The sequence below is a fragment of the Lutjanus erythropterus genome, chromosome 18 (genome assembly GCF_056507025.1).
Source record: "Lutjanus erythropterus isolate fLutEry1 chromosome 18, fLutEry1.hap2, whole genome shotgun sequence".
NCBI classification, from domain to species: Eukaryota; Metazoa; Chordata; class Actinopteri; order Lutjaniformes; family Lutjanidae; genus Lutjanus; species Lutjanus erythropterus.
In genome coordinates, this window is record NC_139334.1 from 30,372,097 (window position 1) to 30,399,987 (window position 27,891).

The window sequence follows — 27,891 nt, forward strand, 5'->3', positions numbered from 1 at the left end:
TGTGTGTGTGTGTGTGTGTGTGTGTGTGTGTGTGTGTGTGTGTGTGAGACCTGTGCTGCTGTCGGTGAGGAGGGGGGCGGCCGTGGATCCCAGTCCCTGTATGAGTCCTCCCAGTTCCAGGAGGCAGCAGACCAACACGTGCTGACTGGCTGAGACGTCTGCAGCTGAAACTCTGGTCTCCATGTTCCCGTCACTCAGAGCTGCATCTAAAGACACACAAACGCACACAAGCAGGGAAATTAACTTTTTCTCCAGTGTCCTGCAACTGTCCTAGACTGAACAACCTCTGTCCCAACCTCTGGAAAATCCTTTTTTGGGTGCAGCCCTGATTTAGATGCAAACTGGTTAATCATCTCAGTCGTTTGATGTCTGATATTATCATTAATTTTTGTAAATAGAACCTTAAATCACATGCTTTCTTATTTCACTGTACTTCCCTGCTTTAACTTCCCTTTTATGGATCCAGAACTGAACTACAACCAAAACTTTTATCGCTGAATCATTAAATAATTGTCTAAAGATTTCAACCCTCGCTTTCTGCTCACCGATGGCTCGTTTCTGTGTCGCCACAGCGAGGCAGAGCTGTTTGGCGGCATTGGTCTGAGCCTTCTCTCCCAGCAGAGACCCCAGGGTGCTCCTCAGGATGAAGGAGACACAGCGGCGGGTCACCACAGCATCGCCCGGCGTCTGCGTGGCCCTGCCGTGGGACGCCAGCTCCATGAGGAGGGACAGGAAGGCCGGGAAGTTCGCTTCCAGCCAGGAGCCGCCCAGGGTGGAGACGAAGACCACACAGGCCTGAAGAAGAGGAAGAGGACAAATCATTCAGTCTGCTCTTCAGTTCAGTGAATCAAGTTCCCCTAAACTGCCACGGGGACCCACCTGTGTGACTCCTATTCGGACGTCTTTGCTGACGGAGCTCGTCCCCTTCAGCATGTCTCCACTGGCTCGGAGGAAACCCGCACCGCCCCGCAGGAACCCCCCTGACAACAAATCCATCACCTCCTCCAGGGAGCTGCGACCCCGCCCACCCTGTCTGGGAGCTGCTGGGAACAAAAAAAACAAGAGAGCGACAAAGAGAAGAGCTCAACCACATCCATCCATCAACACATCTCTTCATCTTTCCTCATTTTCCCTGCCTGAAATTCCAGGATGTTCCAGGACTTGATTCCACTGCACACGGCACGTCTCATAACTTCTGATCACAAAGGTCTCTCGATGACACACATCAAGTTTGAAGTCAGTCTGATTAAAACTGTAGGAGGACTTTGTGAAAATACAACACACCGTCTCAAGGTCCGCTGCACTAATCAAGTCCCTGCACTTCCTTTTCCCACGTTAATGAGTGTATTTCTGTCATCTATCATGTAGATATACCAGCTGTGTTTCACTATCTGACCAGTGTTTGCTGAGATGTAAGCTAGCTTTAGTCTCAGTCTGTTAGCATTAATGTTATATCATGTACACAGCTTTTAGCTAACTCTCCGGTCATACCTGTGGGCTGTCGGGGCTCCACAGCAGCGGCCAGCAGAGTTCCCAGCAGTTTGGCGACAGACACTCTGACATTGTAGTTGGATCCTTCAAAGGCTCTGAAGCACAGCGTGGCCACGTTCTCCAACTCGCTGGTCCACAGGAACACCGCCTCCCTCTGCAGCTCCAGCAGACACTGACGGGATGATGCGGAGACTTTAAACATGAACTGTGGACTGCAACTGTCAGGCTGATTTTCACTGACACAAACAGCTGATGGATGATGTCGTCATAGTTACCTTGGCGGCGGCACAGCGTACAGCCATGGATCGGTCCGTCAGACAGGTTCTCGCTGCCTTGTAGACGTCGCGGTGACACTGCATGGCGCTCACACCCAAACCTCTCAGGATCTTCTCCAAGCTCAGCATGATCTCATAGCGACCCTGAGACTGAGAGAGGAAGAGGAGGGTGAGCTCGCTGCACCACCAATGATTCTACCCAGAAAAATTAATCTCTGTTATACAGGAGTGTAGCAGCAAGTAAACAGCTGAGAGTTCAGTGTTTATGTTTCAAACTTTCAGGATTAGAAAGTGTAATTAATTTCCAGTTTCTAAACCTCACAGAGGAGTCACAGATCCGTTTACCAGAGAGAGGGGAGCTCAGAGTTTGTTTTTGAAACTTTTGGGATTAAGAAGTGGAAGAAGTTATCTCATAGAAACTATTTTCTTTCTGCCAAACAACACCCAACAACCGTATCACTGCACAAAAGGAAGTGTGCATCCACTCATGTAAAAGAGGCTCATGCATGTGACTGCAGAGCAGGGCTGTACGCTTACTTTTTTAGGTGGTAGCACTGGTGCTAGCAAGTTAAAAATTTTAGTAGCACAAAGAAAAATTTAGTAGCACACACAGTTGGACAGTTAGTTAACGTGTTTATTGGCTACATTCGATACTGATCAGAAATTGTAACAATGTTAACCCCCTGGCTTTGTCTTAATTTCCATCCTAATTGGTTGTTAAGGACAAAAATGTCCACCTCCATAAAAACTACATTAAAAAAGTACAGATTCATATTTTTTCTACTTTTTTCTGCATAAATCTCTCAAACAACTTAAGTCCTGCCCCCAAAACTAAACATTCAATCATTTTGAGAAGTTTAACCCTTTAAATGCCTGTTTGATTACTCGATATCACTGTTATTATTTATGAAAAAAAGCAAAGAAATTTAGATATCATTAGTATAAATGGTCCAAATTTGGTGAAAGGCAGCTCCTCTTTTGCGATGCAGTAGGCAATGTTCATCTTTATTTTAATCTCCCTCAGCATGTCTTCGTTCATCTTAGAGTTGTTTATTGACAGCAGCAGTGACTGTCCCTGTGCGGCCCGGCTGACTTGAGGCGAGGTGAACATCTCCACAGGCGTTGTCACGTTTAAAGATTGTACTCCCTGTGATGTATGGCGTATTCCCTGCCATCCGTTCACCTGCTGCCACACAATATTTACAAAACAGTGCTTTTTTGGTTTGATCGTAAAAAAGCCAGGCGAAGTCTTTCAACCACTAAAGGGGTTGAATCGATACATTTTTGTATCAGAGACTGCCTGGTCCGATGAAGATTCCTCCAAACGGCGTTTTTTTATCCTCGTCGTCATGACCGACTGAGGTTGAAACTACAGAAAAATACCTTTTCATTTTGCTTGAGTGTTGTCCTTAGCTGTTGCAGTTTGTTTGTCACAAAACTATACAAATGTTGCGGTTTCAGCGGAGATCAGCAAGGGCGGGAACGTTTACCCGGAAATGTAGTTCTTTTGTATTCGGATTGAGGAGGACGGTACACACTTAGAACTACAACTCCCGTGAAGCATTGCTACAACAACTGACATATAGGATAAGAGACAGCCTATAGCCTTGTTTTCCCTACTATTCTTTTTTAGACATGATACCAGCGCAACTCCTTCGCACTTGTGCGAGTGGACACGTATTTCTCTTCACACAGAATGATTTTTAGTAGCAAATGCGACGAAAATTGTTGCACTGTACAGCCCTGCTGCAGAGGATGTAAGCATTAGTGACGTCCTCCTCAGCTGAGCTGTCACCTCTCAACCACGAGTAGATGCACACTTCCTGCTGCAGTTCCCATAAAAAAATGAATTTTTGATTTTGCAAATGAATATAAAACGAAGTCCTCAATTAAAAGTACAAATAGATTGAAAAAGTGGACCTGGAATGTGTGTTTTGTTTCCTCTCTGTGGTGCATTGTGGGTCTGGGGAGGACAGTGTGAATTTAAATAAATGTGACGTTCATGCAGCTGTTTCTGTCTCATTTTGGGGTTAAACCTGACGTTAACTTTCTGAAACTTGTGCTTCTGCAGACCGACCTCAGCACTCTTCATGGCCTTCAGCAGGTTGACCAGCGTGTCTTTGAAGGAGCCGACGAGCATCCGACCGAGCTGTTCGAACAGAGCGCCAAGACACGCCATGGCTGCCCTGAAACACACAAACATATAAACATCATCATATAATTTCATGGAAATTAAATCTAAACTAAACCTTTTTCCTTTAATTGATTTTATTTTACAGAAAAAATATAATTCCTAAAACTAAACACTAAAGTTTCATTATAGTTTAAACTCTTTGAAAACTGTATTTAAGTATTTTTTCCCATCTTTTCTGTGTGCCCTGAATGCAGCAGGACTTACAGGCGGGTCGGGAGGCCTGATGGAGAATCGTCTTTGCTGCGGATGATGTCATTGCACCTATCCACCAATAAGCTGGAGGAAATGGGGTCTCCCAGGCGGTAGAGTAAGGCCAAGCAGTGGGCCAGCAGCCAGCGGGTCGGCGGGCCGGGGGAGCCAATCAGAATGCCCGACAGCTGGTCGATCAGATGCCGCTGGTTCTGTTTGATGTCAGCCTGGAGGGAAGACAGAGTTTGAGGTTTAGAACTCTCAGAACATGTTTAGATGCATGGAGTCTGCCTCACAATTTTCAAACTCCCTGGGAAACAAGAACAATCACTGAGCTGCACACCTGCACACTGAAAACAGCAAATTAGCCCCTGAGACGCTAACTTATTTATTTAATGTGTACTGAAAAGAACACAAACCAGCTACACTTCTGAAATCTGCTTGAGAGTCACTATTTTAGCGACAAAATCCATCTTCATCAGCTAGAGATGAGAATCTGCTTTTGTTTACGTCTCTAAAAAAAAATCACAAACCTCATGTTTCAACAATTACTCACAATTTACATGTTAAATCTGCCACCATTATCACCGTAAACTGCATAAATGCAGCGCGAGAATGGAAAGCTTGACAGACATAGCAACAGTAACTAAGGAGGGCGGGACTAGACAAGGGCAAATTGCAATTTAATTAAAAAAAAAAAAAAACAGGCATTTTAGGCTTCAATGATTAATAATAATAATGAGTCCCTGCTCTGTGACGGCTGTCCTGAAGGCGCAGCTCTCACCCTGTCAGTGGCAGGAAGCAGCTTCTTCAGGTGGTTCAGCCATTCGAAGATGAACTCGGCCCTCTGATGTTCACCCAGCTGACTGCAGGCCTCCTCGTTCAGCAGGAGGCTGTGAGCGCGCTCCATCACGAATCTCCACCAGCTCTCCTCCTCTTCCTCCTCCTCCTCCTCTCAGTGAGGGTGAACTCTTCTGTCCTCCTCTGTCATTTTTCTAAATCCTGTTAAACACAAAGAGAGGGACAGAAAGGAGGAAGAAACACAGAGAAAACATGTTCAGCAAAGACAAAAAAGCTCTTTATATCACTTCTTTTGAGCTTAGAAAGCCCCAAAGAGACAAGTTAAGAAACCAGTGGTTGGACCTACCAGTCCCTCCAGGATTTCGTGGGCTTTTTTGGGCAATTGTTGTGCAAAATGCCTGATTTCATGGCAGCTTTTCTAAAAAATTGTGATGCATGTTGCAATGTTTTAGGTGTTTTTTGGCAAATGAAAATTGCAACTCAGTAACTTGTTCTTAGCGCTCTATCTAACCTCATGAACAAGGATTGAGATGACAAAAATTCTAACAAAATGTGCTTTAAATGTAAATGAAGCTGAAAAGAGGATATTTTGGTTGACTACTGCATAACATGAAGCGCTTCATTATTACATTTTTGTCGATATTTCAGTTAATATTTGGAGAGGTTTATGTCACTTACAACTTGGCTGTATGGAAATACAAAATAAAACCTAGCGAGCACCTGAGAATATCTTCACAAACTACGTCATAAATGTTGTATTTTAGTGTATTTTCTTCAGATTTGCAGTTACAGTTGTAGTCTATGAGCAGGGGAAGACATTCAGGTGCACAATTGACTCTTGGTACTTTGCAATAATGGTGATATTGCTTTGAATTTCAGATTTTTTTACTGGGCGAGGATAAAAAAAATTAGCTTTTTCCTTTATTGCATCTTCATTTGAGTGTGGAATGGTTATAGAAAAAGGTTTTAATACAGTGGATTCTTATTCCTGAGCATCTTCTCTTTCAAAAGTGACCAGATGTATGCATGTAAGCCTTATGGTTGAGGAGATATTCCTGTTATTTTAGGGGCTTTCTGCCTTAAAATAAGGTGCCAGACTGACAAACGGATCAGGAATGAATGAGGACCAAGATGTCTGTAACATCCAGCGTCCAGCTCAGTGTTCACGTGTTCTGTGGGAAAAACCCGACATGACCAAACTGTGAACAAAACAACCTGTTGGAGCTGCTTCTGAAGGACCCGAGGGTCTCCTCTGAGAGACTCCAGGACAGAACTGTTGAGTCTTTGTGTCCCATTGAGAGCTAACAGAGCGGATCGGACCGGAACAGGACGCCAGGCGGAGAAGAGACGCTGGCAGCTCGAGGACACGGAGAGAATATCTGAGAGAGACGCAGGGAGCAGCTCATAAATGATTCAACAGCTCAACTCTGTCTCCTCCGTTAACACACACACACACACACACACACACAGTTCACAAAGACGCAGGAAGACTCTAAAAATAACCTTCTGTCCCACAGAAAAACACACTGCACTTAAAACACTTCACTGCAGAGAGTGTTAAGATTTCATGAAGGAGAAAACATCCTGATCAACATCCCACTGCAGGGTGTGTGTGTGTGTGTGTGTGTGTGTGTGTGTGTGTTTAAGATAAATGCAACTAATGATTATTTTCATCATTGATTGATCTTTTAGTCATTTTCTCCATTAACTGATTAGTTATGTAGTCAGAAAATGGTGAAAAATTAATCCTGTCAACATCTTGTCAATTGACAAAAACACATGTTTGGATCTATTTTTCAATTGACAAGATTGTGACAGGATTGATTTTTCACCATTTTCTGGGGTACTTGTACTTACAAATCTGTACTTTTACTCGAACTTAAGAATGCATTACAAGATATAATCTACAGGGTACAATTTAAATTAACATCCAAACCTTTCATGTGCATTTTAGTAGCCAATGAGATGATCTGACCACAATCAGGCCAATGAAAACAAGTGACAAACAAAACAAATTGCTGCAGCAGCAGCAGCACACATCTGGATTACAGATGAATAACCATCAATAATCATTAATCAATTAATTTCTGCTCAGAGTTTAACCAATTCAAAATGTATTTATGGATATTTATATAATATTTTGAGGAGTTTGTTGAGGAAGGAAAATTAAACTTGGACTTTAAATGAGGAAAAAATGTTTTCAACTACTGATTCAGGAAAACGCAAGATTTGCAACCCTGGTTGATGGTGATGGTGACATCAACAGTTAAGAATACTAGTACTTTTACTTGTAATTGAGTAATATTTTAGCACGGTCACAGTACTTGAGCACAGATTTTCAGAATTCTTTCCACCACTGTGTAATTATTTACTTTGTAAAAAGGAGCTTGAGCTTTAGCATCTTCCTCCCAGCTGGATAAAAACCTGCAGAAGCTCCACCAGCCAGAATCTGATGCTTCAGTTTAACTTCACACATTCACTCTCACCAAAACCACAGTAACACTCAGCAGTTTCCTGATTCACAGACACATACACAGACCTGTGAACGCATCACTGTACTGTACTGTAACGGCTGCTTTATAAACACATCAGTAAACTGAAAACCTGCTGCTTCTTCTTCTACTTCATTTTAACTGCAGCTAACAGGCTCCGCTGCTAGCATCGGGTGGCTAACCGGGTTAGCTAACGAGCAAAAGTTCGGAGACAAACGGAGATTAAACCGGGACCGTTTACCTGCCCGTGTCGGTTTAAACCGGGTCTGTTTACCTGTCAGTGTCGGTGTGAAGCCGTGAATCCGAGCAGAGAGGAGTCAGTCCACAAACACACCGCACAAAGTTTATTTTAAAGGCTCTGAATGTGAACGAATATACAGCTGAGCTGCAACTGAAGCGACCCGCTGACACAGTCTCTGCCCGTCAAGTCAGCGGGAAGTAAGACAATATACATCCGGTTATTGTTTTTCAAAATAAAACACACAAATAATAGATAGTCTATTTTACAATTTGATCCTGCACATAAAGTTCTCTTGCTTGATTAATATGTGAACATTTCTATTATTGTTCATTATTCCAATAATACAGTAAAAGCAGATAAAGACCATTTTGTCAAATTAATTAATTTTAATTATTCTGATTGTGAAGTTTTTTTGTTTTGTTTTTTTAAAGAACTTAACTATAAAAACTAAATGAATATCTGAAGAATCAGAACTGTTCTTCGTTTTTGTGACATAGTGATATCAGTTAGTTTTGGAATATTTATTCGCTTTATTCGCTACTCTCGCTATCTGAGCCTTTCTTACAATCAGTGGTGCATAAACTGCAGGTTATATGAACGTCTTTTTTAAGAACATAAAATATAAAATTGTCAGTTTACTTTTTTCGTGTCACTCATGAAAAAATATGTATCATGCATCTTTAAAATTTAGACCTTTAGAAAACAACCCAGTAGCTCAAGTAAAAGTTTTGGACAGATTTACAGGAGTTTATTTTCAATTAGATGGACTTTAATTTAATTTAATTTAATTTAATTTAATTTTATTTTATTTTATTTTATTTTCAGCGAAGAATTCTCACTTCCGGTCTGATTCGTGCTTATTCCTTCAAGCTTAACTACTCTGCTGGTACTAAAGTCGATTATCGAATCTTCGAACGTCCACACTGCCAATAACAAAAGCGTAAAGGGCAATTTTTCCCTACTTTTAGTCTTCCAGGTGGGAGGCACGTACTACCTTATCGAACCAATTACATGCTGCACTTTGTAGGTGGGCTGTAGTGGAATGTAACTACATTTACTCAAGTATAGCATTGTACCTCAGTAAATTTTTGAGGTGCTTGTATTTTTCTTGAGTGTTTCCATTTTCAGCTACCTTCTACTTCATCTCCTCCACATCTCAGAGGGAAATATTGTACTTTCTGTTTCACTACATTTACCTGACAGCTTTAGTTATTCTCTTGGACAGCAGGAGCACAGAAACTGATCTTCAGAGAGGAGACTGCTGGCTGCAGCCATGTCTAAGAACAAAAGTGAAAATGTCAAATAAAAACATGAACTAATGGACAGTAATACAGTATCAGCAAAAGTCATGATGAAACAAGTTGGTATGTTGCACATCACTGATCCATTCAAAGTAGAACTGGGCAGTAATCCATGATTATTATACATTGTCTTGACAGGGACCACAGATCGTCACACCATAATGAACAATTTGAGTAACAAATTTAGCATTTAGCACCATGAATACTATTTAGTACTATGTGGGTGAGGACTGACTGATGAGTACGTAAAGATCAATGCTATCTTGGTTAACAAGGTTGGCTGCAGGGTACTGACTGGAGAAATTAACCATTTTCTGATGGCAGAGGAAATCAGAGCACCTACAGGAAACCCACACAGGCTCCACTTACTTTGGTTTTAGAAAGATAATCAAAGAAGACCAACCCCTACAGTTTTTAGATAACAAGTATCTTTCTAACTACAAGAAGGGTCTGTCTATGGTCTTGCAACCCAAACACATGGTTCTTGTGTGTAAACCTATCAAGGTCATTTTGGTGGCAAAACGTAACCAAACTATGACTGTTTCGAGGCTGTGTCATGTAATAGTCATGTCTGTAGTATTGTGCATCCGCAGAGAGACCTATTACCTTAATACACCCCTACACACTTTTACATGTAGAGGAGTCAAAGCTTCCTACAGGCGCTTTATGTCTGTTAAAACATATTGTCGGGAGACTGCACTGGTGCAGATATTGTGCTATTTTGTGAAGCGGAGTTAGGAGTTTATGATGAAAGGGCAGAGTATCAATATAATTGCAAGGGTGTTGGGAGAGTTGAAATTTGTGCAATTGATATTGATGATCTGCCTCACTGACTTTAGCAGGTGGCCAGCCTAAAATCGGGTCATGGGCTGATAGGGCCCTGATTTTGTTGAATTCCTGGATCTCTCCTGCTGGAGAGGGAAAGGAATGAAAAAAAAAGATTCAGAAAAGACAAAAAAAAAAAAAAAGTAACTTCATGAGGATTTCTCCATGTGTGCAGAGTCGATACGAGATGTCAGAACCAGAATAGCATCCTGTTTCATGCACAGGCACACTTACTAAGGCACACATTTAACAACTGTGTCCACTGAAATCTTTATCTGTGTTCTGTGTTAAAATTTTAAATATTTATTCAATCATTTTATTATATACTCATTTATTTACTCATAGGCAATAATTTTAGGAAGCTTTTACACGTCAGAACACTCAGCTTTTGAAATGCTTGAAATGTTGAAATGTTTTTGGAAATGGTTGATCATAACTGTTACCTACTTGAGTGTTTTGGAAATGGATTCCATCAAGGTTGTTAGTTAGGCAAAGTGCCTGTAAAAGATGGTGTTAGTTTGGTCTCAAATTTTAGACATAAAGCTTATATTTTACACTTTTAGAGATCTGCTTCTGACCTATATTCTATGCAGCACCCTATTACAGATATACATTCATCAGATATCTAACAAAACATCGAAAATTCTTAGTCACATAAACACCTAAGCATATGCACACACATACACAACACACACACACACATGCTCACACTCACACACACAGACTTAAGGTCATGACCTATTGACCTACATATACACCATCCCATTTATTCTTAATACTCAAACTACAGTTGACTATTTTTATGAATATAACTTCTTGAGATTGTGCAGACAATAGGACTTAACTTTTTATAAGGATTTATTGACATTTTCACATTTTTTTGAAACTATCAAGATTAGAAGTGTTCCATCAGAGCTGTGTGTGTGTGGAAAAACATGTTTGTTTATGGTCTGAATTTGGTTTGATTGTTTTGGAAATTTATTATGTACTTGTTTGCTTGCATCATAGTAGACAACAAGTACGGTGTTAGATTTGAGAAACTTTTTGTAAAATGTTAAATTTTAATGTTGCTAGGATACGGGCAAGGTATTATCTGCCACAGACAGAAACTTGTGGTTAGAACTTCCTGCAAGAGCAGAACAGGTGTACTGACACGTGGGGTCCGATTAGTGTCATGAACTTATTTGAACTTTTGAACTGGTTTTGTCTGGTAGATGCGCTGCCACTGAATATCTGCTGTGATGACGTGACGGGAAAGGAAGTGCCTGGTAATTATTGGGGTTCTTTTCTGGGGCTTTTTCAAAAACTTCACACCTACAAAGGTACAAACTGGGCTTTCCTTGGACCTCGCGCACGGATAGGGCAATTGGAGCTATAATTTTCTGTCTTTCTTTTGGAAACTGGAGTTTTATATTTGCCCGAGGATTACAATATCTCAAGGATTATATTGAGTTTTTTGTGGGATATAAATTCAAATTTGTGACTGTTCAATGGATTACAACAATTAGACTGGAATAAGTCTGGAATAACAGCATGTAAAACCAAACCAAACCAGTTCATCTTTTTCTGCTTTACTTTTGCCATAGTGGATTAATGACATTGTAAGTGCAACACTGAGTGAATAAAAAGAAAGTGCAAACTTGAGGATATTTGGTTTCTGGATTTCCTTTTTGGGAGTAAAATAAAAACCACATAAAGGAGTTTATTCTTCACAGGACGCCATGTGGCCCCCGAGAGGTAAGCTCTAGCGCATGACATTACATGAGCATTAGGAATTAATTAGTTCTGACAAGTTTTTACTTTTACAACATATATATTTTAACACCAATATCAATATGCAATGTTTAAATGCATGTGACAAAATGATGCACAAAAAAAACCCAACATAAGACAAAAAAGACTTAAACAAGATAAAAAAAAGGTGTAAGAGACATAAAAAGACAAAAACAACTTAACCCTCCTATTATCCTCAAATATCACTAACACATTTTACCCTTGGGGTCAATAGGGATATTTGCCTCCAGAAAATGATTTACAGAAAATTGTTGACCAAGTTTTTGTGTCAGGCACTTTGTTTATTTGTTGAATACATAAATAACCCCTTGATAATGAAACCTTGACCTGTCCTCTAGCGCCACCATCAGGCACTAAAGGGATTAGAGGAAATTAATTAGAATTAATTTATCTTGAAAAGTTTTCATCCAAATCTTCTTAAATTTACTGACAACATTAATGACCACAAGAGTACGAACCCTATTGATTTTGGTGATGATGTAACGTTTCCTGCGGCGCCACCATTAGGTCGAATTTTCAGTTTTAGACTTAGTGTATCTTGAAAATCTTTCATCCAAATCTTTTCTAATTTGGGGTGCACATTCATGACTCTCACAGAATGAACCATATTTATTGATGTTGGTGACACCCCTATCCTCTCATAAACATATTTATTTATTTATTTTTATCTCCTTTTTTCATAACATATTTGTGGTTAGTCACTATAAAGTCACACTCACCCCTGCTCTTTTGTTATCCTTGTTTTTGTTTATGATTTTTTTTGTTTGTTTGTTTGTTTTTTGTTGTTGTTTTTTTTTTTGTCTTTTTTGGTTGTTTTTTTTGTTTTTTTGGTGTGTGAGGGTGTTTACATGTTTGAAAATTCACCCATTTATGAAACAGAAAATCATAATAAGAACATCAGTCAGATAGTCAGAACATGGAACAGTTCTTTATGCCCACAGTCAAGCTTCTAGTCTGCACTTCTTTACACAGGATGTGCAGAGAGTGTGTTCATGCTCCTTGCAGACATATTTCGTGCAGAGCGAACAGGTCATGCTGGTCTTATTGTCCCCCCTCCCACATGTCATGTATCAACTCAAAAGTATCAACTCTGCACCTGCAGGTGTGGGGATGTTAGGTCACACATGGGTCACACACAGACAGACAAGTTTTACACAGCTAAAACAGCTTGGGGTCAAATTGACCCCAGAGGAACACTGATGCGTGTAATATGTGTTCAGCACATTGAAAAAATATCATCATGATAATTTTATGCTTAATCAATTGTACCCATCAAATCAGGAAAAGTCATGAAATATGAAGCAAAACAACAAAAGTCAACTATTATTTTTTGAATGATAAACATTGAATGGGGTCAAATTTGTAATGTTCAATAATAAGTCTGTTGGTGTATCTCAGAAGTTGAACTTTAATGAGAGACATACAGGAGACCATACATGCTGCGCAGCTGCCTTAAAACGCCCTACGCGCCCGAGCCCCACTCCGCTGCCTGCACACCCACTGCCTGGGATGTGTGATCCTGTGCAACATTAACTAGTTCCTTTAAACTCCCTAACATTACACCTTCCCTCCTTTGAGTAATTAAAGATGCATTTAGCCAGATAAATCAAATTTAGAAACTGGAAGCAAAGTAGGTGTTATACTAATAAACTCTTCCGTAACAAACCATTGAACAGGACTGAGCAATCATACTGGATCTTATCATAAACATTTTAGATTGTTTAGCTGCTAAGGGAATGAGCTCTTGTTTCGCTCAGAACAATAACCTGAACCTGAACTTGCAGCCATTAGCAACTGATGACCTGTGCACTAACTGAGTCTTTAAGTGACAAAGTCTTTCAGGTGAGATGGTTTTCTAACCATTCTGCCACTTGATGTTGTGACAGTAGCTGGTTCATCAGCTGGTGTCTGTGTTGTTGTGTGTCCGCTTTGCTCTTGCTGTTTAGCACTGTCTGTGTCCTGCCCCTCCTCAAACCCGGGCTGAGGAACCAGTGGGGTCAGTAAACGTAGGTGTCGTCTGTTTCTGCGAAGAACACCACCTTCGGTGCGTATGAGGTAGGATCTAGGGGTGTTGTGTTTCTGCATGACAGTGGCAGTTGTAGTCCATCCTTTTTGGTTGTCAAGTTTGACAGCAACAGAATCACCAGGGTTGAGCAGTGGCAGCGGGCGGCTGGAGTGGCGTCTGTCAAAGTTGCGTTTATAGCCAGCCTTAGCTCTGGAATCAGCTGCTTTCACCAAGGTGATATCTGGCCACTGGGGAATGAGCTTCTCTTCCAGTGTGGCGATGGGGGTCCGTATCTGACGGCCTAGCATCAACTGGGCTGGACTACAGCCTGTCGCTTGGATGGGGGTAGCTCTGTAGCTGAGAAGGGCGAGTGAAGGGTCTTTCTGTTTCAAAATATGTTTAGCAGTTCTTACAGCTCTTTCAGCAGCACCATTGGCCTGGGGGAAATGTGGGCTTGTTGTGATATGTTTGAAGTCATAAGCCTTCGCGAAGAGCTGAAACTGATGCCCGCAGAATTGTGGTCCATTATCAGTTACAAGGATAGTAGGGCATCCCCACCTTGCAAAGAAGGTACTGAGGCGAGACCTCACTGTGGCGCCAGTCATGTCTGGGAGGTAGGCAAGCTCAATGTATCTGGAGAAGTAATCTATTACCACCAGGTAATTTCTTTTATCCACTTCACAGATATCAGCAGCCACTCTCTCCCAGGGCCTCTCTGGCAAGGGGGTTGGCATGAGCGGCTCTCTGTTCAGAGCAGGCTTTGCCACCTGGCAATATTTACAGCGTTCAATCCATTTTTGTGATTCTGGGTTGCTCTGATTTTTCCATCACGCTCCCTCCTGCATTACAAACAAGCCCTCATGTTTGGTACGGTCATTGCCAAAAGTGTGATACTGAGAGAGTGGAAATCTGTCTCTCCTCCTTGCTTTAAAAATGGCTTCTTGTTTATATCTTGAGGAAATTCAGTATCCTCTGTCAAACACTCACCCCAAGCTTCTTAAGATCTGATCTGTCTTGGCAGAATGGACTCCTTCTCTGACCCACAATCCACTTGTGGACATTTCAGTCAGTGTAAGGACTAATGTGCACACTATTTTTTTGGAACTGGCATTTTATTTTGTTGTGTTGTTGTGTCTATTTGTCCATTTTTATAATGTGCTGTGAGGGCAAAATCTATAAATATATTTTAAAAAATGCAGGTATTGAAATAAAATGATTAATATATACATTGATTATGTCAGTGTTCAAAGTTACTTATGTCCAGCAGTTCATTTACTGTACTGTTACTCAAAGCAGCATTAACTGATATATTTTTGACCAGTGAGGGCAGTGCAACAAGCTGTCCACACCTTATAAAGCTGATATGTCGAAGTGTTAGCAAACAGTGGTTTACTGACAGATCCAGCTGACACAGAGCAACATTAGTGTTTATTTGGAGACCTGACGAATGAAAGTCCAGTACTCTGTGGGTGACACATTTACATCATCATTTGATCCATCATTAATACATATTAGTGATCAGTCCAGTTTTATGTCCTGAACCTGAGACCAACTCTGAGGAAAACACTGAATAATAGTGGTATTATTTAATAAAAGTCATGAGACACTTTTCTAAAATTCAATTTCAATGTTTATTAATTAATTTCAGAACAGACGAATTAGCCTAGTGTGTGGGAGGAAACCGGAGCACCCGGAGAAAACCCACGCAGACACGGGAGGACATGTCAACTCGACACAGACAGGAGGAGACCTCCTGCTGTGCGGCCGCAGTGCTAACCACTGAGCCACCGTGCCGCCCGAGTGAAGCTCGATGAGTGTTTTTACAACACGACTCCTGAGAGGCTCACGCTGGAAAAAAACTTATCAGTGCTTCACTTTTCACCATCCTCATTGCTTTTACACAAGGAGTCTGGTGAGAGAGAGAGAGAGAGAGAGAGAGAGGGAGAGAGGGAGAGAGGAAGAGAGACAGAGAGAGAGAGAGAGAGAGAGAGAGAGAGGGAGAGAGTAATGTCCAATTAACCTGAGCTACATGTACTTTTTTGAAATGTGGGGGAAACCGGAGCACCCGGAGGAAACCACCGCAGACAGACAAGGGAAAGAGAGAGAGAGAGAGAGAAGGAGAGGAGAGAGAGAGACAGAGAGAGAGAAGGAGAGGGAGAGAGAGAGAGAGGAAGAGGGAGAGAGGGGGGTGGGGTGAGGGGGGAGTGAAATGTGGATTATATAATGGTTGTTTTCTGTCTGAAATGCACGGTGAAGCCTACTCTCAGTAATAAACTGTCCCTCATACAACCTGACTTCAAACTCCAACTCCAAATCCAAACTACCCCTTTAGGGTCAAACAGGTTTTGTAACAATTTGTAATGTCCAATTAACCTGAGCTACATGTACTTTTTTGAAATGTGTACGGGAAACCGGAGCACCCGGAGGAAAACCCCGCACACATGGGGAGAACGTTAGTGTGGTTGAGTGAGGGAGAGAGATATACGGTTTATATAAAGTTATTTCAGAGTTGTTGTTTTTTTTTTTTTTAACATAGACTGCATATTAAACAGGATTACAAACTATTTAATATTCAGTCTATGGCTCCAATTCGCTGTTTGGACTGCTGTACTCATTTTTGCACACGCAATGTCTACATATTGCTCATTTAAACGAATTTTTTTGGAAGCTAAAATATGTTTGCCTGAGAGTCTCATGCTAAAAACAACCATTATATTAATACAATTCACTCTTTCTCGTCGTCAACGCAGGTCATACAGGGGCAGAAAGTCTTCTTCATCCAGGAGAAGAAGCGCCGGAAGCAGTTTTTCTTTTTCTTTTCCTTCTTGGATGACAATTCAGTCACAGGTGGAGGTGGCAACTGTTTCTTCACACAAGTGGGGAAGTCTTCAGATGTCGAAGTGCTTGTGTCTTCAGTGAGTATCGAGCCATTTACAGTCGTTGTTACCAACCCTGCCTGCAAACTGAACACACACACACACACACACAAAGAGTTAGATTATTTTTCCTGATGTCATGACATCTTAAAAGAATCATGTAAACTTCAATCAGAGGTAAACACATTCTCAAATCTGCTCCATCACACATGAACTGAACCATTTCATCTCCTGTCTGGGAAATCAGTGTCATGACCAGATGAAGTCACCTCACCTGTCTGAACTGTCATGATCTTCTAACCGCAGCGTGTTCTCAGCTCTGGCAGGCTGAACATGGATCACACGTGGTAGTGTGATTGTGGTTGATAGACTATGGTGGGCAGGTTGAATGTCGGTGGTCTTCGGATGAGTGGCAGGATCCTCACAGTCACTTGAAGAAGTGCTGGATACCGGTCTTGATGTCTTTACTGCTTGAATATGCAAACTAAACACACACACACACACACACACACACACAGTGTTAGAAATTGATTCCTGTTAATGGCAAGCCTGACATTGCTGCACAAATGTTAATTAGTCTGGAATCTCTCAGTTCATTTTCAATTACCAAGAAGCGTTATCAACATGTGCAGGCTAAAATATCTCTGGACACATCGACCTACAACCAACCAGAGCAACGAAACATGACCTACAACCAACCAGGGCCATGTGTCATGACCAGATGAAGTCACCTCACCTGTCTGAACTGCCATGATCTTCTAACCGCCATGTGTTCTCAGCTCTGGCAGGCTGAACATGGATCACACGTGGTAGTGTGATTGTGGTTGATGGACTATGGTGGGCGGGTTGAATGTCGGTGGTCTTCGGATGAGTGGCAGGGTCCTCACAGTCACTTGAAGAAGTGCTGGATACCGGTCTTGATGTCTTTACTGCTTGAATATGCAAACTAAACACACACACACACACACACACACACACAGTGTTAGAAATTGATTCCTGTTAATGGCAAGCCTGACATTGCTGCACAAATGTTAATTAGTCTGGAATCTCTCAGTTCATTTTCAATTACCAAGAAGCGTTATCAACATGTGCAGGCTAAAATATCTCTGGACACATCGACCTACAACCAACCAGAGCAACGAAACATGACCTACAACCAACCAGGGCCATGTGTCATGACCAGATGAAGTCACCTCACCTGTCTGAACTGTCATGATCTTCTAACCGCCATGTGTTCTCAGCTTTGGCAGGCTGAACATGGATCACACGTGGTAGTGTGACTGTGGTTGATGGACTATGGTGGGCGGGTTGGATGTTGGTGGTCTTCGGACGAGTGGCAGGATCCTCACAGTCACTTGAAGAAGTGCTGGATACCGGTCTTGATGTCTTTACTGCTTGAATATGCAAACTAAACACACATACACACACAGTGTTAGAAACTGATTCCTGTTAATGGCAAGCCTGACATTGCTGCACAAATGTTAATTAGTCTGGAATCTCTCAGTTCATTTTCAATTACCAAGAAGCGTTATCAACATGTGCAGGCTAAAATATCACTGGACACATCGACCTACAACCAACCAGAGCAACGAAACATGACCTACAACCAACCAGGGCCATGTGTCATGACCAGAGGAAGTCACCTCACCTGTCTGAACTCTCTGTATCTTCCGACCGCTGTGTTTTCTCAGCTTTGGCAGGCCGAACATGGATCAACCGTGGTAGTGTGATTGTGGTTGACGGGCTATGGTGGTCTCTTTCTATGTTGGTGCAATCACCTGGTGCAGACACTGAAGCTTCGTCACCACCAGAAGACAAAGTCTCACTAGTCCTGATGTCCAGGAAACAGGACAGGAGATTGGTCAAATTAGGAAATAAAATCAACTGTGCAGAAAGTTGACTGAAAACAAAAACACTCACATAAATGGATGCATGAGGACTTCAGCGGGTGTGATCCTCTCTGATGCATCTACTGTGAGCATGGCCATCAGGAGATCTAAACATTGCTGAGCCTCCAAAGTCTCAGCTTTGGTCTTGTTGTCGAAACGTGTCTAGTAAAGGAAACAAACGGTCAGATCCACCATCAGCCAAGTCATCTTCATGATTCATGAGAAGACAATCAATCCTAGTGAACGTTGCTTCACTTACTTTTGTGAAAACATCTGGATATCCAGTGCTTAAATTGTTTTGGCTCAAACATCCCTAAAAAGGAAGCACGTTATATTTGTTTGAATAAATCTGGTATGCTGTGATATATATATGTATATGTACACACACACACACACACACACACACACATATATATACATATAGTAACAAAGTTAATTATTTTTTTGTATTATTTTGATTTGATTTGATAAAATAAATGCTACTTCCTGCAGAATTCTTTTTGTTTTTGCAGTTGTACATAAATATTTCAAGTATTCTAGAGTCAGACAGATAAATCAGTTGGCCAATATTATTTCCCTGATATAGGCCTAGCACAGCTATATTGATCTAGTTCATTGGTTCAGTGCCCTGATGTCATTTTGGATGTACAAAAAGAACATTGGCTGATATATCGATATCAGAATAAAATGACCTAATATCAGTATTGGCATCGTACTAAAAAACCCAGTATCAGTCAGGTTCATTCCCAGACAATTCATGCCCATTTTTTGCACATGCTTAGGTCATAGCTGACTACTTTTACTTCATTAAAGAAGAAAAACAGAAGCACTCTAAGAAAGAATAAGCTAATTTCATGCAAACCTTGATTTAATAGGAATGTTTTTTTCAAGTTGTTTTTCAGTTTTCGTTGTTCATTTAATATTGCATCAAATATTGAATCAAAACAAGTTTTTGGTACTGTTACATCCCTATTAACCGGAGAAGAGTCTGACAAGGATGAAATAACTTTCAGGTTCATTGTGGTACCTTGATCATCCACCTGTTGGACTCAGTCCTGCTGAAATGCCTTTCTGTATTTAATCCTTCATCAAGGAGATGGTCCTCCGGCTGACCACAGTGGAGAACAATGCACTGCATCTGGAGATAAAACACAGCACCAAATGTTTAATATATGTAACAGAAATGTTTTTCTCTTTCTATCAAGATGCTGACGCTAATAACTCCCATCATGCCAACATGCAAAGTTCTTTACACTGCTAAGCATCTCATGAAATCTTTCTGTCATCCTAAAAGTAAATTTAAAGGATTTTAATCTGGGGAGCACCAATAAGAGCAAAAAACCCAAAGTGCGAGTGAAAAAATGCAGGAAATTGACAAATTAGCATGCATGTCTGCTCTAACTGAAGCTGCTAGCTAAAGTCCTTGTGTCTAGTCAGTGATAGTGCTGATCATACAGCAACGTCAGACAGTCACTTCTGACTAATCTCAGAAAGGGAGCGCAGCCTGATATTTTGATGAAGTATTTGTATGTGCTGGTCTCAAGTAAGTGCAGCAATCTCTTAGATGACTTACTATTTCATGTGCATCTTCTCCATGGAAAATTGGAACGCGGGTGATCATATAAGCCATCACACAGCCCAATGACCACATATCAATGGCCTCTGTTATCGGTAGGCCCAATATAGTTTCCGGGGCCCTGGATGTGAAAGAAAAGCATATTACAGAATGTGTACATGACAGAAAGACAAAGAATGGCATTGACAACACTGAGGAAACATCATAACTAATAACTTACACTCTTTTCTGTAATGCTTGTTGTATGTGTATTATTGTTTGCTCTTACTGACTTGCTTGAATAAATAAAGGCTAAATAAATGAATAAATAAGTGAATAAATATTCCAGTATAATAATAATCAGGGTGTCTATAGACCTTACCTATACAAATGATTTTGCAAATGCATGCCTAGTCTGGTTTCATTTCTGTGGATGGCCAAGCCAAAGTCTATCAGCTTGACTCTGAAGGGTCGTTCATGGCGATTCGCTATCATTATATTATCTGTTTTTATATCGGTATGAATCACCCCGATGTTCTTCACTGCATCCAAAGCTACAGCCATCTGCAAATACAAGGTCAGTAATACAGTTCAGAGAATGTACCACAGTTTGAAGCACAGTCCTGAAAAATTATATATATATGGGGGTTTCTTCAACTATGGCATTTTTGACTCTCCAAAATTAGTAAGAATCAGAATTTTAATTTAAGCATCAGAGGTAATAATATACATCAACAGGTAACTAAATTTGCCTACAACACAACCTTTGACCTCACATCCAGCCAAGAAATGGGACGTCACTCATCCGACAGCGATGGGGAATTTGTCAGAGCGTGAGCATGTCCAATTCAAACCCAATATCAGGAAAGTGTACAAAAAGTTAAATGATACTATTTTGATTTTGATTTTGAAACTTGTATCCAGTTTTCAGATGCTCACTAATATGTACATAAGACTGTGAAGGACATAGTTTGAAGGCTGTTGTGGATTTGGGCTCCAGAGGCTTTAAAACTGACTGTTTTCGTTACTTTGCTTTCTATCTGATTGTACTGTATCCATACCTGCTTGATGATGCATCTGATGTCACTTAGAGTCATAAGTTCATCACCCTTCATGTCATGAAAGTATTCTGCTAAGGTGATGTCCAAGTTCTCCATCACAAGCGCAGGTCCACATGTCGTCGGGAACGAATTCAACAACCTGACTATGTTGTGCTCGTGTAAGTTGTGGCGCCTGCACTCTTCCAACATTTTGAGCTGGAGACACATGACAAGTGAAAAATAGTTAAATGTTTGCAGATAGTTAATATGCTCACATGTTTGAAATATTTTTGATGTTGGACTTCAAACTCCCTGCAGGTAATCACATAATTACACAAATAATCACAATGTCTTTACATAGTAAACATTTCAGCAGCTGTATCTATTAATGCAGTCATCCCCAAACACAAGACTTTATTCAGGTTTCCACATAAAAAAAAGACCTGGGAAGAAATTCTGCAAAAAATAAGATTTCTATCTTCAGTACATCTATAATGTGTATAAATGTGTATATTGTTTTACTGATGAGAGGGAAAAGCGACTAGTTAATTTCACCTAAATGTACTTATTTTCTCTCATTTATGAAGTAGGCTAAAATGTCCTATGCTGTAAAATAAATAAAAAAAGATTCAAGATAACTAATTAGAATTTTGAGTTTTAAGTCTCTCTCTTAAGTTTTAAAAATGTTTTGTTGAGATAATTGACTTTTCTTCTTCAAATAAACTTGAATCTTTGAGTTTTGGAAACTCAAAAAAATTGTATTTCAGAAATGACTGTGTAAACCTGTTGAACTGTGTAAACTCACAATATTCTAATATTTACAATTAAAACCATTTCATTTTTAATCACCCAACTAACAAATCAGGTCACAGCTCACTGTCCATAATTTTTGAAATACATTTTATTGAGTTTCTAAACTTCAAAGATTCAATTTTACGTTAAGAAGAAAAGCAAATTATCCAACTAGATCGGCAAAATGGTTTTTAATTTATTTTCAAAACCTATGAGTTTGAGTTTGATCTAAAACTCAAAAATCTATGACAGTGAGTTGCCTTGAAATTTTGTCTCAGCTTTTTTTAAGGTTCGTTTTCGTGATGAGAGGAAATATAATCAGAGATAAGTTGTTAACTCAGCCTGAACGCATTTAAGATAATTAAGATAATATAACATTATGTAATATATATTTATGCACAAATGAACTCTCCCAAGATTTCCCTGTTGTGAATTAAGACACAATAGTTTATTCATTTTTAAAAAGTGGGTCCCCAGAAGAAAAGGTTTGGGAAGCACTGTATTCATGTATTATTTAACAGCACTAACTAAAGGGAATGACCTTTTTGCATGTGTTATTACAAAGTCTAAGTAACTAAGCAGTAGGCACTTCATGTACTTCTGACTATACAATCTCTTTTACAGCTTTGAACATCAAAAAGGTATCCTACCTCCTGCTGGCTCTCTGAGGCTTTAGAAATCTTTATTGCCTCCATACGATGGGTTTTCTTATTCCAACATCTGAAGACGACTCCAAAGGTCCCCTGTCCCACAATACTCTGGAACACATAGTTTTTGTGGCGCCGGACACGGTTTTTGTGGCAGCATGAGAGGGTAGTCCACATCTTTGCTGTTTTCCTCAGAGGCCTGAAAAGACAGGAGATAAAACTAGGAAACATGTTAGTTTGGTTCTCTTGTCTCACTAAGCTAAGTACAGAAGAAATAGTACAAAAAAGTATCTGTAAACTTCTAAATAGATCTTAATATTATTCAATCTTAATAAAATGAATATAACTCTTCTTTCCAACTGTGGTTATAAATGAAAGCAGAGAGAAGGAGTAACTTATCCGTTTCTGAGGTGGTTGGTTGTCCGTCCACTTCATGTGCTTGTTCTCTTGATATGTTTTAATTTCAGGGATGCACTGTCCATCTGCTCACAGACTCGTGACATCACCCAGAACTGTTCTCTGTGACATCACTTCTAGAACTCATCATGATCAAAGCAATAATTCCTCAGTTCTACATTCAGTTCTAAAGAGAATGTAGTTGAACCAGCAGCAGTTTAAATGTAAACTCTATACATATACTCTATACCAATATTTTATCATGTCCTCATTTCTTCAATAATCAATAAATAGGGGCGCCCCTGTAGCTCAGTTGGTAGAGCGTGTGCCCCATGTACTGAGCCTGTCAGTCCTCTGCAGCGGCCGCTGGCTCGACTCCTGGCTGCGGCCCATTCGCTGCATGTCATCCCCTCTCTCTCTACCCCATTTCCTGTCATCTCTTCAGCTGCCCCTGTCAAAATAAAGACAAGAGCCCAACAATCAATCTTAAAAAAATAAATAAATAAATAGAATTTCATGCTTTGACCGTATTTTATTTAGTATTGCATTTACATTGCACATTAAAATGTTAGCAATATATTTGTCCATTACTATTACTTCTGATTTTTTCTATTTATTTTATAAACAATTCGACAAATCTGTCATAACTTATATTACACATAAGATGGAAGTTTTGATAGTACTTAAATAGATGACTAAATCATCAGATAATAAACTATATCATATATCATATAAATATCTACTATATCAGGATATATGCAAACTTAAGTTTCAATTGCAGGAAATTTCCAATAAAAAAGCTGAATATGCCCTATTCAGGCTCAGGACAACCTTTTATGAAGAGGGAGAGAACACAAACAAGTTACTTGTGAGGCAAGTCAAACAACAGAACTCCCAGAATGTGATACCACGCTGTAAAATCTAGTAAGTTGGGTGTACTCAAAAAATTATGCAAATGCATTGCCTCAAAAAGTTAAGCAAACCTGAGATTTGAAAGTAAAAATAACTTGTTTATGTTGAGTCCAAAACACTTAGATTAACTTGTTTATTGTGAGTGCACAATAGTTAGACTAACTTTCTTACTTGAGTGTGTAAAACTAATATCAACACTTTATGTATCTATAAACACACTGTACTCTTGACAGTGCTGGCCACATAACTAGCTACATAAGATAATACTGTGAACTGAACACCCTTCATCCCCAACCGCCCACCCATCAGATCCACACCAATGTAGCTGCTAACCTTTTTTCTTGTTTCGAACTTAGAATGGCGAGATTTGCCAAAAGGTGAGGAATTGACATAAAATATTCAAAATCCTAGGTTGTACATTTTTATCCTTTTTAGCCACGTTACAACAGTATGACCACATGTTGTCGGCGATATAACGACATATAAGTCATCCCTAACCAGCAAGCACATAAACCTGCCGTTGAATTTCAAGACAGCAAGGCACCGTGAAATTATTTATTCATCAAATCAGTGTAGCAAACACAAGAATCGCGGTAATGACAACTAGAATGGCCACTGCCATTGAAACGACATCCACGTGCACTTGGGCGTGTCCAGCCATCTGTCACAGTAAGGTAAAGCACCAAGAGGCGGGGTGATCTGCACATGACTGAATGTTGAAAAAAGCGAGAGGGACCTGGCTGCAGGAAGATGGCGGACAAGGGCGCTGCCATAGCTCTACTCCATACCGGAAGTCCAAACCGGAAGTCGGTCTTCTTCGTGTATCTTGTCGCTTATAAGGCGGTCCGTCATCACGGAGCGTCCAGACGGTCGATACGAAGATACAAAGAGACAGAAAGGTAAGTGTAACTGTCTGAGAGACATGTTACCAAAAAAAAATTGAGTTGATGTTTATTTTACATTTTTTAAGAACACAATTTCATTAATATTTCTATTCATAGTCGTTAAAATGGATTTAAAATGTATTGTTCTTTATGTATTATTATTATTATGTAAGTTTATTTTGTTAAGAGTAATGGTCGCGTAACAGAGGTGAGAGGTCACGGCCATGGCATTATGGGTTGGGGAATGCCACATGGCTGAGGGAGAGTACACGCGGCCCAAAAAATTACATTCTGCATGGTCCAAGAGACGCACACAGTATTTATTGTTACATTTATTTGTTTTTGTATGTTTTTTAACGTGTGTGACCTTTAATGAACAACCTTTATGTTGTTGTGCTAGCTTGTGGGGACCTGTTTATAATGTGATTTTTGAGACTTTCAGAGACTTTCAGTTATAATGATTTGTTTTTTCAATGCTGTTTTATGTATTTTATTTTATAGTTTTCACAGTGTTTGCGGAGGATGGAGATTAAAACCTTTAAAAGACATCTGTATGATGCGTGGCCATTATTCCTTGGACCGGTGTAGTTACAGTAAGCGAAAGAGTGTTAATTATCCTCTATCTAAAAAGTACAGCGTGTTATCTAAGATACAATTCTATGCTATCTACAAATGTAATGTATCGAAGAATTAGAGTGACATGAGTTGGGAAGGCTGTTTCTCTGCTCGACTCGATGGTCCGGGCTAACGTTAGCTTAGCTAAAGGAAGTGTGCAACATCGCCACCTGCATTTATTGATAGCAGGACAGCGTGTAGTGAGAGTGTGAGCGCTGAAGGAGAGGACATTATGAGCGAAAACAAGCACATGTGGTGTTAACCTCTATGATCTGTAAAGTTTTGTAGATATCAATGTTGTTTGACTTCTTTTTCAGATGCACCCCTCTATTCAACCAAAGAATCCAGTGTGGAGCGCACAGTCTTGTCGTCCTCTGAGTTTGGGTGTCCTCTCTGTCCCAAATTCATTACTAAAACTGACTGTGATCCAGAGGAACCTTGAAAACCACTCAGCAAATGCAGTGCATTTCCAGGGTATGATGATAAGTATCTGTCTGAGATCATATAATTTTTATTTGTTGAATGATAATGTGTTTTTGCATGTATAAGCTTTCCATAATTTAATCAGTGTTATATTGAGTTGCACTGCTTTAAAGTGCAGTTTAAAGTTTAAAGTGCAGAGTCCTTGATGCTAGATTATCTGGATTACAATTTTTATGACATATTTGCCAGATAGGCATGGATCTAATTCTACAAATTGACTTGCTCAGGCAACCACGGCAGAGACGGCCTCTGATAACGAACGACTGTGCATGGCTGATCCAAAGAAGTTCTGTGTTTTCCAGACATCACAAAACACAGGACAGAGGTGGGTTTAAATGTTAATTTAAGAACTGAACACTTCAAGGCCTATTCACTGTTTTTAAGAAAGTGACTATCTTTTGTATTTGTGAAAATGCTTTCACATGCACTGTGTACAAGGATAACAATTGGATAGTGTATGTGTTTAATTTCAAACATAAAATGTTAACGTCTTTTATGCGGTTAGACTGTTATACCCAGATGCTGCGTCTCTGGAATGGGTGCAGTGCCAAATGTGCAAGGTCTGGCTGCACAAAGATTGTGCATAAACATCTCAATCAACTGTGGATGCACAGATATGAATGACAGACCAAGGTACTACTACTTAAATATCTGTATGTAGTGTCACACAAAAATAAAGATAAACACTGACATACTAAGCTTGCACTTTTCAAAGAAAGGCTTAATGAACCTTTATTTAAACCCTATGAGAAAATGCCAGCTTGGGGAGAATTATTAACCCCAAATATTAGCTGTTTTCACAGGCAGTGTTAAAAAAAAGTCTGCTCTCTAAAACTATGTCCTGTAAAGACAACATAATGTTCCCAAAAGAATTTAAAGTTTTGTAAAGAAGATAACAGTTTTGACCCACAAGCATTACAATCATATTTTTATCACAAAATGTCAGGTGAACTTCAGGTGGAGGTAACTTCCTGTCTATAATCTGGAGATACTTACTGATAAATGATTTTGCAGTAGCTGCTGGCAGTCCTCATTGTTTTTCATCTTTGCAGGATAATGGAGGGGAGGAGGGGGAGATCAAGTTAACTTTCAAATAGACTGTGTTGTTGGTAATTACATTCTCTATCAGTGATTACATGTTCACACTTTACCCTTTGGTTTCAGAGCTTACACGATGATCTGATGAATGGAACGATCCGTTCCAATAGGATGTTCCTATGGCAGAACCCATCTAATCTGAAACAGCACTTAAAACTGAGGACCCTGAACTTTAGTGACCAGCGGGTAAATGAAAATGTCATCAGTTGTGTGGGTGTGTTTTCTCATAGATGTAACATATAAAAGATGAATTTATTGATAGATCGATTGAATAGATCTTTGAGCTACTGCGGGTCATTGAGGAGGTCAAGATGGACAATCTAGCTTGCTTGGGAAATGAAAGGAAATTTTGGGGTTATTGTGGTCAATATTTTATTCCTTTGGAAAACATAAAAACAAAACAGTGCACTCTCTAGAGCACCGCAAGGTATGACTGGATAAACTGTTTTTCAGAAGCTGATCAAAATCCTGGAAGAAGAAGGCATGACCCAACTGCAGGCAGAAATCATGATGGCCAGTGGGAGCCTGATTTAACTTTTGTTTTATTGTTCATTGTTTTGTTTTGTTTTTTCATTGTTTCATGTTCTGTTTCATTTGCTCATCTCCAGTGTTGTTCATACTTTTCCCCTGTTTTTGATTTTATTTCTTTGCATGTTTGTTTTTCTATTTTGGAAGATTTGGAGATGGAACGCAATAAAACTTTTATCACAAAAAAGAAGTCCAAGTCAAATTCTTAATATTGTCAGCATAATGTAATGTGTTTAACTGTATTCCAGAAATAAAATAGAATTTATAGAATACTGACAATCTGACAATAGGAAAATCTAATTATTGCATTCATTTAATAGTTAAACCTGGAAATGAACACATCCCCAGACCCAGGAACTCCCTGTTCTGTTGCAGTGGGTGAGGAAACGACCAGCAGGATTGAAAGGAATCTTCTGGTGGGCAGGCTGGGCCATATACAGGAAAGGCAGGGAGAGCATGCCAGCTTCCTGCAAACAAGATCCTGCATAATATCTGGGCAATAGTCTTTACACTGTATTACCACTAATGATTTACAGTGCTGGCCTCCTTTTTAACACTCAACATAAAT

At 40.0% G+C, this 27,891-nt stretch overlaps 2 protein-coding genes and 1 long non-coding RNA gene across 4 annotated transcripts in view; 1 reads left to right on the forward strand and 2 right to left on the reverse strand.

Annotated features, from left to right (window-relative positions):
* Positions 1-7,856, reverse strand: part of heatr5a (HEAT repeat containing 5a) — a 30,163-nt gene extending 22,307 nt beyond the window's left edge. For both annotated transcript variants that reach the window (XM_084742016.1, XM_084742015.1), the window contains exons 1-9: positions 7,717-7,856; positions 4,934-5,151; positions 4,165-4,376; positions 3,844-3,952; positions 1,767-1,916; positions 1,492-1,663; positions 880-1,040; positions 546-795; positions 51-206 (exon numbers count right to left, since the gene is read on the reverse strand). In XM_084742016.1, the coding sequence (XP_084598142.1) occupies positions 51-206; positions 546-795; positions 880-1,040; positions 1,492-1,663; positions 1,767-1,916; positions 3,844-3,952; positions 4,165-4,376; positions 4,934-5,059 (1,336 nt within the window). In that variant the 5' untranslated portion in view covers positions 5,060-5,151; positions 7,717-7,856. The remainder of the gene's footprint in view (positions 1-50; positions 207-545; positions 796-879; positions 1,041-1,491; positions 1,664-1,766; positions 1,917-3,843; positions 3,953-4,164; positions 4,377-4,933; positions 5,152-7,716) is intronic.
* A 7,913-nt stretch (positions 7,857-15,769) lies between these two features.
* On the reverse strand, positions 15,770-22,584 carry LOC146311284 (homeodomain-interacting protein kinase 1-like). The gene is made up of 10 exons (XM_084742995.1): positions 22,411-22,584; positions 20,990-21,184; positions 20,339-20,492; positions 19,947-20,140; positions 19,401-19,511; positions 18,633-18,686; positions 18,405-18,535; positions 18,133-18,315; positions 17,683-17,892; positions 15,770-16,571 (listed from the first exon to the last, which is right to left on the reverse strand). The coding sequence occupies exons 1-10, from the start codon at positions 22,582-22,584 to the stop codon at positions 16,334-16,336; spliced, it is 1,644 nt and encodes a 547-aa protein (XP_084599121.1). The 3' UTR covers positions 15,770-16,333.
* A 2,951-nt stretch (positions 22,585-25,535) lies between these two features.
* Positions 25,536-26,280, forward strand: LOC146311285 (uncharacterized). Its single transcript, XR_014772276.1, has 3 exons — positions 25,536-25,688; positions 25,925-26,022; positions 26,203-26,280. It is a non-coding gene; the product is annotated as an uncharacterized LOC146311285 (long non-coding RNA).
* The last annotated feature ends 1,611 nt before the right edge of the window (positions 26,281-27,891 follow it).